General features: G+C 38.0%; 1 protein-coding gene and 1 non-coding gene across 2 annotated transcripts; both read right to left on the bottom strand.

Annotated features, from left to right (window-relative positions):
• Positions 1 to 519: 519 nt before the first annotated feature.
• On the bottom strand, positions 520 to 655 carry LOC113068467 (U11 spliceosomal RNA). Its single transcript, XR_003279546.1, has one exon. It is a non-coding gene; the product is annotated as a U11 spliceosomal RNA (small nuclear RNA).
• A 5,903-nt stretch (positions 656 to 6,558) lies between these two features.
• Positions 6,559 to 12,394, bottom strand: LOC113068336 (ras-related protein Rab-39B-like). Its single transcript, XM_026241049.1, has 2 exons — positions 11,959 to 12,394; positions 6,559 to 10,500 (listed from the first exon to the last, which is right to left on the bottom strand). Exons 1-2 carry the CDS (start codon positions 12,171 to 12,173, stop codon positions 10,074 to 10,076), a joined length of 642 nt encoding a protein of 213 aa, XP_026096834.1. The 5' UTR covers positions 12,174 to 12,394; the 3' UTR covers positions 6,559 to 10,073.
• Between the last annotated feature and the right edge of the window lie 1,089 nt (positions 12,395 to 13,483).

Genomic DNA, 13,483 nt, shown 5'->3' with positions numbered 1-13,483 from the left:
GCATCAAAACTATGAATTAACACATGTGGAATTATATTTGGAATTATATACATAACAAACAAGTGTGAAACAACTGAAAATATGTCATATTGTAGGTTCTTCAAAGTAGCCACCTTTTGCTTTGATTACTGCTTTGCACACTCTTGGCATTCTCTTGATGAGCTTCAAGAGGTAGTCACCTGAAATGGTCTTCAACAGTCTTGAAGGAGTTCCCCGAGAGATGCTTAGCACTTGTTCGCCCTTTTGCCTTCTGTCTGCGGTCCAGCTCACCCCTAAACCATTATATATACCACACACATCCATTTCAGAAAAAATTTTTTATGTATTAAATAAAATTACTTGAATATATACTGTATACATGTACATTTTTTCAACATTTATACTGTTATTTGTGTGTATTTATAATTACGTTATAAATATACCCAAAATGCCACAAACAATTTTTCGACTTTGAATAGAATAAGTTACAATACACAAACATTACTGCACCATTTCTTAATCTTACGTTACACTTTTTATTGGAGCGCCAAGACTGATAGTCATTAGCAGCTCCGAGTCTAAAAAATTATGCATCCGAAATCTCTTGATAGCGATTCCGTAACTGTGTCAGAGAGTCCCTTCCACAGCTATGCCAAACAAAGCAGATGCCCTTTTTACCGTGACTGGGGTCTGACTGCAGACCAGTGTGGAGGAGTCGCGCGTCTCAGCGACGGTGACAACACACAGTCACGTGCTCAGTCAAAACAGAGAGCAGACGCAGTGCTCCACACTCTCCCAAATAATCTGATACTGTATGGCTATTCAGACACGATTATATATGTATTTGGCGTTTAAAATGCTAAATTATCTTAAAACAGATGCGTCTTGAGATATTTTTCAGTGAAGCATCATGGGATGGGGGCGGTAACATTCATGATTGACACGCACTTCGGCCAATCAGAGCTCTAATGCTTTGCCCGTCACGTCTGAATGGCTGTGACTACAAACTATGTTTTGAGCGAGAAAATAATACAATTACATACGATAAACATCTAACGTGCTAGAATATCTTAGAGGTAAATATTTTTAATAATAATAATGGATTCTACAGTAAGTGTCTTTCAAGAGAGAGGGCATATACTTATAGAGCAGACTTGATATCTATTCCGGAGTAAAGGGATTTAAAATGCCATTCACTACTTTCAGCTCGTGTGTTGCCACCTTATACAGTCTATGGTAGGCACACGGTGTCTGGTTATTCTCTATAACTGTTACATTTGCAGCGTCAGTATGCTCCAAACCCCTTCACGAAGAAAGGGTGAGCTAGATCCTGATTAGCACGACGATATCATCAGAGAAAGTCGAGAAGTTTCACTCTCACTACACTTCCGGCTTCTGAACTGGTTGCAGTTCCACTCTGATTCCATATGAGGGCGCTCACAGGACAAGTGCAGAATGAATGGAGGTCAATGGCGGTTTACCCCTCAAAATCCACTTTTCTCAGGATATAATTTTTTTGTCTAGTAATTTGAATTTTGTATTCGAAAGGAGATGAAAAGAAATTACACATTGCTGGGTGTAAGATTTTTTAGAGTTGCTTATTTGCTTTAAAAAGTCTTTTAAAATGTCAATGACGTCAAACACATCTTACGACCAGAGATACTGCTTTACGGCAATCCTTCAGTCACTCTGGTGCTTTCAGAGAATGTCTATGGTGCTTTCCAGAGCCTTGAAAAATTTATTATTTTTTAATTATTTTTTTCCTTTTTACATTTTTATTGATATTTGTGAAATTTGTTTGTGTTTTTTTTAAGGTGGCAATACTATACCATATGTATACGGTATTTCTTAACACAAGAATAACACAACAAGTACTCAAATTAAATTTATTTTCTGTGTAAATGTCACAGTACATACATAACAATAGGCAGATAAAAGTGCCAGCAACCAAAAAAACCAAAAAACTTGGGCGAAAAGGTCCACCTTAACATTCTGATCCCGCTGATTCTGATTCGGATGCCATCACGCGGTACCTCTGGTCGTAATCAGTCCTTCACTGACCAATCAGCTTTCATTAGCAGAATGCTAGCTTGTTATGGGCAACAACAACTCAAGCTGTAACAAACCGAAAGGACATAAGTGTTCGTTCATTCAACTTTCGACCTATAACCCATGTTGCAAAACCTACAATCAGATCTGAGATTTCTGGGTGAAAGGGACAAATTTAGCCATTCATTTTGCACTCATGGCGATCGCCCCCAGTGGAACTCTGGTGGAACTGCAACCAAAATTCGGTACAATAGGACTTAATAGGGAGTGGGAAGGCTCTCTGTAGACGGTCTCTGATATCATCTTGGATGTGACATTTCATCTTGGATGTAATAAGTGATTTACGAACGGGCCCCAGGAGCGATAAGACGAACCCAGCATTATACAGTGCTCTGTTCTGTAGTGTTGTGTTGTCTGAAACCAGAGTAATGTAAAGCAAGGGTTTTTAATCACCAGGGGTGCGAGAACCTGGAACCTACAATGGGAGCATATGGGTAGCAATATTCAATTTGGAATGTAATATGTAAAATGGCAATGCTTTTCTGTATTTACATTTATATTCTCTAATACATTTGTGCAACGTTTGGTGCAAAGTGAAAATTAAATTGTAAATTACATAATTTCCATTTGCCATGCCTAACACTAGTTTTAATATGTACAATGAATACTAATTTGAATGCTTTATAAGTTGCAAAATTAAAAACGAAAATGTATTACAGAAATGATTAGATATGTATAAAATGTTCAAGCAAAAACTGTGGCAAAATTATCATTCAAATGCTATTTTTCTTAATTGCATTAACATTCTCAGTCAAGACACTTACGATTGCATTTTCATTCAATATCCTGCAATGAATGTAGCAAAATTCAAAGTGCACATTGAAAATGCATTCCGAGCCGATCACGTCTCCGCCCCCTCACGACACGTCAATCACTACGTGAACAAGGCGGGGCTTGCAGAAGGTCAAGAGACTCAAGAGGATTCAAGTGAGAGAACATGGACAAGACAGTTGTACGTGTACGTTTTGATCATTTCAGTTTATGGCTTAAATATTTCATTCGCACTTGTGGGCGGAGCTGAAACACTGCTTTCATCTGATTGGTCAAATCGCTCCACCTTCAGCTCGGTCTTTTCATTGTTTCAGACAGAATAAAGTCAGTGCGAGTGAAGCACTGTAAATGTCTGTAACCACCGCTCACTGTTAATTAGCATAATATTTGAATCAGATGTAGCTGGGCACATAATTCCTGCTGCTGAGACCTGGAAATTATTTCTAGGTTGTAGTATTGTATAAATATTGTCCCACTGATAAATACAGTGCAAATAGTTCCATATGCTTCCACAGTACACTCGAGTAATTAAGAGGACGAGCTATACATTTTTAGGCATCCACTAGAGGGCAATCTGATTAGTCCCACAGCTAATTATCAGGCAGCTTATATAGCAGAGTTGGTGCGATCGGGTTCAAGAAAAAAATAAAATGGACCGGTGGCTTTTTAAAAGTAATACTTATGAAAGTAAAACGGTTGATTCGTCTGACAAAAAAGAAGAGGAGTGCTTGTCTGAAGCATAGACATATAAATACCTAGACGCCTCATTGGCCGCTCGACCGCACGTCAACGTCGCCGCCATATTGGAGCGGGCAACTCTCATAACTCTCACATCAGGACAGAAGAAAACACACCTGACTCATCGACAGATTGGACACCTACAAACCGTCACACGATAGTAAAAACAGATCTCGGGGTGTTATCCTTCACAGGTAAGACTCAACAGTTCTTTCTAGATGTATTTTAGTAATTTTTAAAATTGTTGACAGCTTAATTAACCACCAGTGTCAAACTATTAATAATAGCTAGCGATATCGCTAACGTGGTTAGCTGTGAAAGCTGAGACTTTTTAGGAAATAATAAGTTTAAATAAATGAATTCTTATGACTTATGTTTTAACTTATATTTAACTTATATTTTAACTTATATTATTTACAAAGATTAAGTGGTAACACTTTAGAATAATGGTCCATTATTTAATGTTAGTTAATTAATTTATTAAAATGAACAAACAATGAACAATACATTTATTACTGTATTTATTAATCTTTGTTAACGATAATGAAAATACAGTTATTCATTGTTAGTTCATGCTAATTCAAAGTGAATTTATTAATGTTAACAAGCACAACTTTTGATTTGAAAAATGCATTAGTAAATGTTGAGGTTAACATCGACTAGGATTAATAAATGCTGTAGAAGGATTATTCTTGCTTAAATCATGTTAACTAAATTAGTAAACTGACATTAACTAATGGACCATTATTTTAAAGTGTTACCGATTAAAGGGGGGGTGAAATGCTTGTTTTCACTCAATCTCCTGTTAATCTTGAGTACCTATAGAGTAGTACTGCATCCTTCATAACTCCAAAAAGTCTTTAGTTTTATTATATTCATAAGAGAAAGATAGTCTGTACCGATTTTTCCCGGAAAAACACGAGCGCCTAGAGGCGTGACGTGTGGGCGGAGCTAAAGAATCACGAGCGCTAGTAGGCTTTTGAGTTGAGAGCATTTGGAAGCTGTGACACCGTGAGGAAAAAAACAACCAAAACAAACCATAGCTAACAGTCAGATTCAGCCGTTTATTTATGATCCAGAATCAGATCCCGAGGCTGAAACTGAACGAGAGCAGCAGCAGCAAGGACTCGCTCCGAGCGGGGCTCGAACCCGAGTCTCCGATGTGAGGCGGACGCACTAACAAGGAGGCAGAGATATTTGAAGCAGTTTTACTCACCGCCTGTGGTTTCAACACACGATCGTGACCCTTTTTCGTTGGGATTGCATCATCCTTAAGAAATAAACGATGTGCAAATCCGTCGTCAAACTGGGCCTTGTTTGTAAAACAAGCATCTTCGAAATGCAGGGAACAAACACAAACACTTGCACAACTCCGTTGATGCTCTGTAAAAATAAACTCCATCCACTGGTCCCTTAATGTTGTTTATCTTTTGGTAATCTGTGCAGGGTTGTCTTGCCCTGGCAACCAAAAACACACTTCTTTTGTGACTTTTCACGACGCTCTCGCTCTGATCAGTGAAGTCTGTTGTGCTCTCAGTGCTCTGCTATACAGGAGCGTGCGCTCTTCCGGCAGACGCGCCCTCAGGACCCATATAAGGAAATTCTGCTCCATCTAACGTCACACAGAGCCATACTCGAAAAAAACTTTCCGAAACTTGTGACAAACCGGAAGGAGTATTTTTGGAACAGAAATACTCCTTCAAACGTACAACTTAATTTTTGAAACTTTGTCCATGTTTAGCATGGGAATCCAACTCTTTAACAGTGTAAAAAACTCAGTATGCATGAAATAGCACCCCCCCCCCCTTTAAGTTTATCATCACTTGATTATAAGGATTTCATAGCTTTTCATAAAACTTTAAACTGATTCTATGTATTTTATTTTATTTTTCTTCCTTTTTAGCCAGTTGCAAACAGGACAAGGACAGCCTTGAGGAAAGCTGTTCTCTGCATTTCCAAGAGACAAGACTATACCTCCACAGACTAATGTTGTGTTTGTACTAAACCCAGAGCAGCCCTGAATGAATGGCCAGATTGACCCTGCTCATATTCTAACCTCTCTTTCTCTTTTATAACAATATTATTTAATATAATTCATAGAATGACCTTATTAAATGTCTCTGTAGTTTTTGTCAAATATTTGGAAGTGGATGCACACACTGGTGGTGTTTGAGGAGATTCATCCTTCTATGTAAAGTGCTTTGAGTGCCCAGAAAAGCGCTATATAAATGTAATGGATTATTAGTTATTAATAATTAAATATAACCAGTTTCCTCAGTCGATCACAATACTATAGACTGCATTTAAAATGCTTTGCACTTGAATGTTTAATGCTGATCATGTACTGCTATACTTTTATAGCATACTTTATATATACTTTACTTTTGTGTATCTTTACACAAAAACTACATGAAAAAAATAACATAGAAATGAAAAACACAGGAACTCATAGTGAGTCCAGCTGCAATATCATGATTAAATCATTGTGATGTTGTTATAATGATTATTAATTTTGATTAATATAAAGTTTTTTGAGGGGAGCATGTGTTTTTTTACATTATTTGACTTAAGGGAAGCGGTGAAGAATGTCTTTATTAGTCAGGTTTTGTCTTCAAAACTAAACCACAGAAAGATAGAACTGAAAACCGAAATAAAATGTGTTACTTGAGCTGAGATTGATTCAGAGGATTCTTTATTTTATATGTATATATATGTGTGTGTGTGTGTGTGTACATTATATATTATACTTATGGATCTCATTAATTAAACACAATTTGAAACTCATGTCCCAATTTTTTGTGTTGTGTCATTAGTTGTGTCTTAATTTGTTAAAAAATTTGGGGATGATTTCAGAGACAGTCTGAGGCTATAAAGAAGAACAATGCAAATTTGGACACTCCTAAATCACTTGCTGTTATAACGATGTAACCTGAAGAAAGAATCACAGAAGACGTTAAAATGATCAAATGGTACATTTTCACAAATATGAAATCATATTGAACTGCTTATCTTTTAACACAAACACACACACACACACACAACATACTGCAATAGATTATGAGAACACAAATTTTTATTCTAATTTTATTTGAACATAATTAAACTCATATGACATTTACTAAATCACAATGCGAAACAACGAGAGTTTACGAAGCCCAGATCTTGATGTACATCAGCATTGGCTTTAGCATTCATTACAGCTGATTTACCATTGAAAATGTGCAATACATTTCACTCTGCTCATCCACATCAGAGATAAGCCCTTAAAAAGAAAAATAATAAATAAATAATAATAATTATACGACTAGAATGGACAGGGAGTGACTAATGAAAGCCCTGCTGTTATAATGAAATGTTATATACTCTATCTATAATACACAATAAACTTGCTTCATTTTCACAAGCTATTTGATGTTATCCCCTGCAACCAATTTTCTTAAAATAGGGTCACAGAGCTGTTCTCTATTGACCACCAGGGAGCGGTAATATTTGGCACCACCATTTAAACGATTTAGGGGGAACATACATTTATTTATTTTGTAAGAAAACACACTCATATCTGTGAACTAGTACTGGTGAAGCAATGTGCAGTTAAATACGCCATGGGTAAGTATTTCGTTAATGCAGTTACCACAGAAACTTTCAGCATTCAGTGACCATAACACAACAGCAATGTGGTCACAGTCTGTTCACTCCTTTATTTGAGCTTTTACACACTCACACACACTGCTTTATATATTGCAAAGGTTAAAGAAGCTAACTGAATCAACCCATCAGAATTTCAAGTGTCATGTCCAGAAAGCTTCTCATATCAAATTTGAATGTGTGAATTGCATTGGTAAATTTAGCCTTAATCCAACACATTAACCTCTCTCTGTAAACTAGTCATCCACAGCTCCCATCTCGGTTAAAATTGCTCACATTTAGCCGATAGATCAGTATTTTGTTCATGGTCTGATCTTCCTTCTGTAATTGTCATGTCTCAATCAAAGCAGTTATGTTACAGCATGAATATCTACGCTTTATTAAGAAAAAAACAACAACTTTACAAGTAAACCCTGTCTCTCATTAGATCTAGTGTTGGATGAGAAGTTGGAGTTATTTTTATTTCTTGGATGGTTTTTCATTTGCACAATATAGCAATGAAAATGAGGATGGAAACCTGATTGTCCTACAGCACGTGGATCAAAAGAAGAATCTGCACATCGTGAGGAGAAATATGATCAGCTTTGTTTACTCACAAATTACATAGAAGATAATTACGCAGTTTGGGATAATTTCATACTTGATCTGTAAAAACCTGTATTGATCAGTGGAACTAATTGAATAATTATGATGTTCTTCTGACATAATGTTGACCTGCGGTTAAGCCACACAAACCTATAACTTCCACTGAAGCCTCACCTGATGTTTAAGTATATTGTGCTCTGCTGCTCTTTACAATGCATTTAGTCTTACAGAAATGTATGCACAAACACAAGCAGTAAAGTCAGCAGCACATGATGGATAAGACCTCTTTACAGCTTGCTGAGGTGCAGGTGAGATGAGGAGGATCTGATACTTCCTCTGTCGCCTTTGGCTTGCTTAGTTGGGGACATGATTTCTGGTAACATTGTTGACTTGACTGCACAGACACTACTGGAAGAGAACTGATCTATGTGATAGCATCACTGAATCAACAAAGAAACTGTTTTCTATTGTCCTCTTGCATTATCAGGACACGTTTGTCCTGTTTAACACTGTAAAGCTGCTTTGACACAATCTGTATTGCATAAAGTGTCATATGAATAAAGGTGCCTTGAGTTGACTCTGATTACTCGGAGACTACTGGCGTCATTTGCAGTCAGTGCCTGAGACGCCATCCTGGTGTTAGTGAACTCAACCTACATACAAAAAAAATAACATTTTAGTGGTGCTTGTGGGCGGCTGCCATGAGTAATGCTACCATAAATGGTCATTTTAGCATTTTAGCCATGCCCACTTGCAAGTTTCTATGATATTTTGGTATGTAGATATGGCTATGGTCTCTCTTACACACCAAGAATGAAAAGTACAATCATAACTGTGTAATAGCATCCACACCAATGCACAACAATGATCTGTTTATTATAAGCACACACTGTAGATCCTGCCACTTTAAATGCTTGCACATTAGTCAAGTCAGTGTCAATCAACGTCAGTGTCAATGCATTATTATGCTGTCTCAGTTGGCAGATACCTATATTTTAGAACAGAGCAAATGAGATATGTAAACTTTTAAAGAATGCATAATACATGTCAAAATATTACTCAAGCATGTGCAAGTTGGCATTTTATAATAAATTGCATTAATGGTTATTTCTCAGATTATTACAGTATTTTGCCTCTGTGAACATAATAATATATGTTGGATTAGGGCTGTAACAAAAAAAAAAAATGCATTAAGTAGCAATGGATTGCTGAATAATGTGCGAAATCACGTTTGCAGTCCCAGCGATCCATCAGAGACGAGGTTCAGGGTATGTTAACACAACAACGATCTACCACTTAACAGAAGAGTTTTTTTCTTTGCATTTTTGAAAAGTATTGTGGACGGACGAGAAAAGGTTGTAAAACGATCCCTGATGACATGGATCCACAAAGACGACTAAAAATGCTGTTTTATGCATGTCAATGATGACACTTTATAAAGAAACTCATACATGCTCATGTAATATGCATGTACATAACGTCACCATTTTCACAAGTTTGCATTTAATCTTTATAGTTTACACAAAGTTTCCAAAAACGTTGAAGTCACTGACATAACGCATAAAAAGTGATCTGATTTTAGTTGAAAATGGTGTCTTGTTCACTTTCTCATATTCTTAAAAACTCCAGAAAATCAAAAAATGAAGTTTTGTGGCTTTCAGTCCATTTCTTTTATGGATATAAATGGCGTTTATGTGCTATGTGTACTCCTAAAAACTTATACAAACATATTTTACAGTATTTTGCTATTGGGAAAATGTACCATTTCATGTTCTCAAATGCCCTTCTCCTAAAACCACCTGCCAATAGGATGAAGCAAATGGATAATTTTATGTGGTCTTTAAATCCATTAACTGTAAATAAGATTGCAATCACTAGATGTTCTCTCTAAATGATAACTGTACCCTGGTTAAACGGAAAGGAACAAGCCAAATAAACAGTATTAGCTCCAGAGGATGTGAAGTGCAACTACACTCTAAAAACATTTATCTGCATTTATCCACAAGTTTTCTGCAAACTTCACAACATGTGTGTGATCTCCAACAATATGAAGCATTGCCTGTCCATTCAAGCCCAAATATACTACACCTTTGATTGGCTTGTGCCATTAACCTTAGATAGCAACACCAAGGTAAGTGCAGAGGTCCAGGCCTGAGGCAGTGTCCATGATGCGACATGTTAGTGAAAGCCGAGGTGAGCGACGACGACTGATACACAGGTGAGCGTTCGCAGGTGGATCGTGGGAGTCAGCAGTTGCAGCTCTTTTCTCGCTCCGCCTCCTCCTCGGCGGGGTACAGAGCTTTAGGGATGAGGCCGCTCTTGACCCCGTCCCAGCCTTCACGCGTGGAGATCTCGCCCATCTTCATCAGCTCATAGATGTCCCGTGAGAGCAGCTCGAAAGCACGCTCCACGTTGCTGTTGCACTTGGCCGAAGTCTCCACGTAGCGGATGCCGAGTTCGGCCGCCAGCTGCTCCGCCTCGTCCCGCGTCACCTTGCGGTCGCGGTTCAGGTCGCTCTTGTGGCCGATTAGGATGTAGATCATGTGATGAGGCAGGATGTGCTCGCTGACCTCTCGGTGCCATTCCCGTATGTGATCGAAGGTCTTCCTGTTCGTCAGGTCGAAGACTAAGAGGCCGCCCACAGAGTTGCGATAGTAGGAAGTGGTGATGGACCTGACGGGATGAAGAGTAATGTTTTGATAACAACAGATATTATTTCAACTCATCCCTTGTTTCCTTAAAAAACAAAAACAAAATCAAGGTTGCAGTGAGGCACTTGCCATAGAAGTAAATGGGACCATTTTTGGGTGGATTTAAAGGGGTCATATGATGTTGCTAAAGAACATTATTCTGTGTATTTGGTGTAATTAAATATGAAACATTATTTTCAACATACTGTATATTATTGTTTCTTCTCTATGCCCCACCTTTCTGAAACGCCTTGCTTTTTACAAAACCCATCGTTCTGAAAAGCGAGGTGTATGCTGATTGGCCAGCTATCCAGTAAGTTGTTGTGATTGGCTGAATACCTCAAGCGTATGATGAAAATGTTACGCCCCTTAATAACATGTAATGCCCGGTACGAACTAGGCATTCATTGCATCCAATGAGGACAAAATTATAGATTATAGTGATTTATGTCTTTTGAATACTGTCTTTTTACGCATTGTGCCGCATTAAACAAAAGCATTTGTGATCAGAGTAACGACAAACAACAAGCGCTTCTCTACACTGAACAAAACTCACATTTGAGTCATCAGTGGCAAATCCTTTACATATGAAAACGTACTTACTGTCTGAGAGTCAGAACAGTAGACATTGTCTACTTAGAGTCTACGCTTCAAGTCCTCCATAAAATATGCTGCACACATGACAGCAAAACGGTGTTCAATAGCACTGGCACACATTTAACACTGTGTCCATCTATGCTATACATTTTTGTGTCGGAAGTGGTGTGTCGTGTTTGACGAACAGCTCAGAAGCATTGAGCCCATTGGTCTAATCCATAAATTGTCCTTACTGAAATACATTTTAATTATACATGAAATCCTAATAGATCATATTCCTGAAACAACATTTTGAGCAGAGAACTGTGTGTCCATTGTAACTGTGCATACAGGATTCTGTCACAGTGTGATGCGTCTGATCACTCGGAATATAAAAACAAGAAAGGCTTTTCTGCCGGATGCTTTTTAATTGATGAACGGTTCTTTAAAGCAGGTTTGTTTCTGAGGCATCGAAATATAGGGCAAACAGATCAGAGACAGCAGGATCTGAGCCCAGTGACAAAACTAAACCAAACACATGCTCATCACTGAATCCAAACAGGTGAGGCATGTGATGCTGGAACAAATCAATGAGATGAGCCCCTTTAACTCATTCAGAAACAGCTGAGAGGCCTGTGAACGCCTTCCTGAACGATATTACACGGAACACAGCAGGTAAACGACAGAACAGACATGCACGAAGGATGAAAGACAGGTTACATATACTACAGTAAAAAAATAAACTGATATAAAGGGATAATCTGCACAATATTACTCAACCGATTACATCACAAAATGTGATGAAATCATATGCACACATTCAATATAGTTCCGTGCACGGAGAACATACGAACACAAGCCTGACCTGAATCTCTCCTGTCCGGCTGTGTCCCATAGCTGTAGCTTGATTTTAACCCCGGGCTCGATGTCTAGAGAGCGGGCGTAGAAGTCCACGCCGACCGTGGGGTCCGCGACGTCGCTGTAGACGCCATCCGTGAACCTCTTGAGCAGAGATGATTTGCCCACCGTCGAGTCCCCCAGTAAAATGATCCTGAACTGGTATTGCCATAAAGCATCCATGGCATGGCGAGTGCAGAGCTCCAGACACAGGTTCAGAGACAAAGCGGTGTTTACACTGAGTGTGTGGAGAGGAGAGGAGAGGAGGACGTGCTGCAGTCATGTGATGCGCTCATTCTCACACCTCGAGATTCGAACTAATGTGTAACTACAACACATGGACTGAATAACCTTCATTCGAGATCGGGAGGAAGCGTTTTGTAGAAGCGTACTGTCGTTAGCTAATGCTGTTCCTGTTATAGTTGATACGCAGGCCTACATAATTAAGCGTTTGTGGGTTTATGTAATAATTATAAATATATAGCCTATAAAGAAATAAGAGACAGAAAACAGTGGAATACAAGGATTTAGTTCTATAGTAAACAGTGCGTGAGTAATGCGGGTAAAGTCCATGACCTTTCGGATTATTGCTCGCATAAACAGCTAAAAAATAAAATAGGTGTTTCACAGTTAATTACATGTATGTTTAATAATAACCAGGGGTGAAGAGTTCATCCTCCAAAAATTTTAGCCTGTAGTTTTTTATTAAAACATTAACCCTTGTTTTATTATGATAATTTTCCATGTGGGTGAATCATGTATATATATATATATATATATATATATATATATATATATATATAGAGAGAGAGAGAGAGAGAGAGAGAGAGAGAGAGAGAGAGAGAGAGGGATACACTGACATAGAAATAATAAAAAAGACAGACAATTTCCCTTTGTGTAACTTATTATTATTATTATTATTTTTATTATTATTATTTTAATTGACGCATAAGGGTTAAACTGGCATAACAGAAGGTTGCTATGAATGACCCACTACTGGAGACCGCCTCGTGCAGCTGGAGTATTTATGGCTTTACGTGTGTTCTTGTGGTGTCTGCGATTATTAGACTGGCATCATGGCTTGGTCCAAGCGGAGTCTGCACTGGATCTGTCCGTGGTGCTGAAAACACGTGTCATATCGACTTCAGCATCATTTAACAAACCTGGGACCCAGAAAATAATAATAATAATAATAATACATTTTATTTATATTGCGCATTTATTTTTTAGTAAATACAAAAAAATAAAAAATAAAACAATATTAAGAATGTAACAAAAGGTAGAATATAATGTACATCCAGTGTTACCAATCAAGACACAAACACCATCTTAAAAACATGGGGTTTTAACCATTTCTTAAAACTTATTAAAGTTGGGGCATTCCTAACAGTTAAGGGAAGTTAAGGCTCTTTCACCCATCGTTATTAGTGTGCAAGAAGGCTGTATAAGGAGAAAAGAGTTGGCGAAGCGGAGAGATCGAGAGGGCATATATA

Source organism: Carassius auratus, linkage group LG44F (genome assembly GCF_003368295.1).
Source record: "Carassius auratus strain Wakin linkage group LG44F, ASM336829v1, whole genome shotgun sequence".
Lineage (NCBI taxonomy): Eukaryota > Metazoa > Chordata > Actinopteri > Cypriniformes > Cyprinidae > Carassius > Carassius auratus.
The sequence above is the reverse complement of the archived record's forward strand: the minus strand, read 5'-3'. Positions and strand labels throughout refer to the sequence as shown.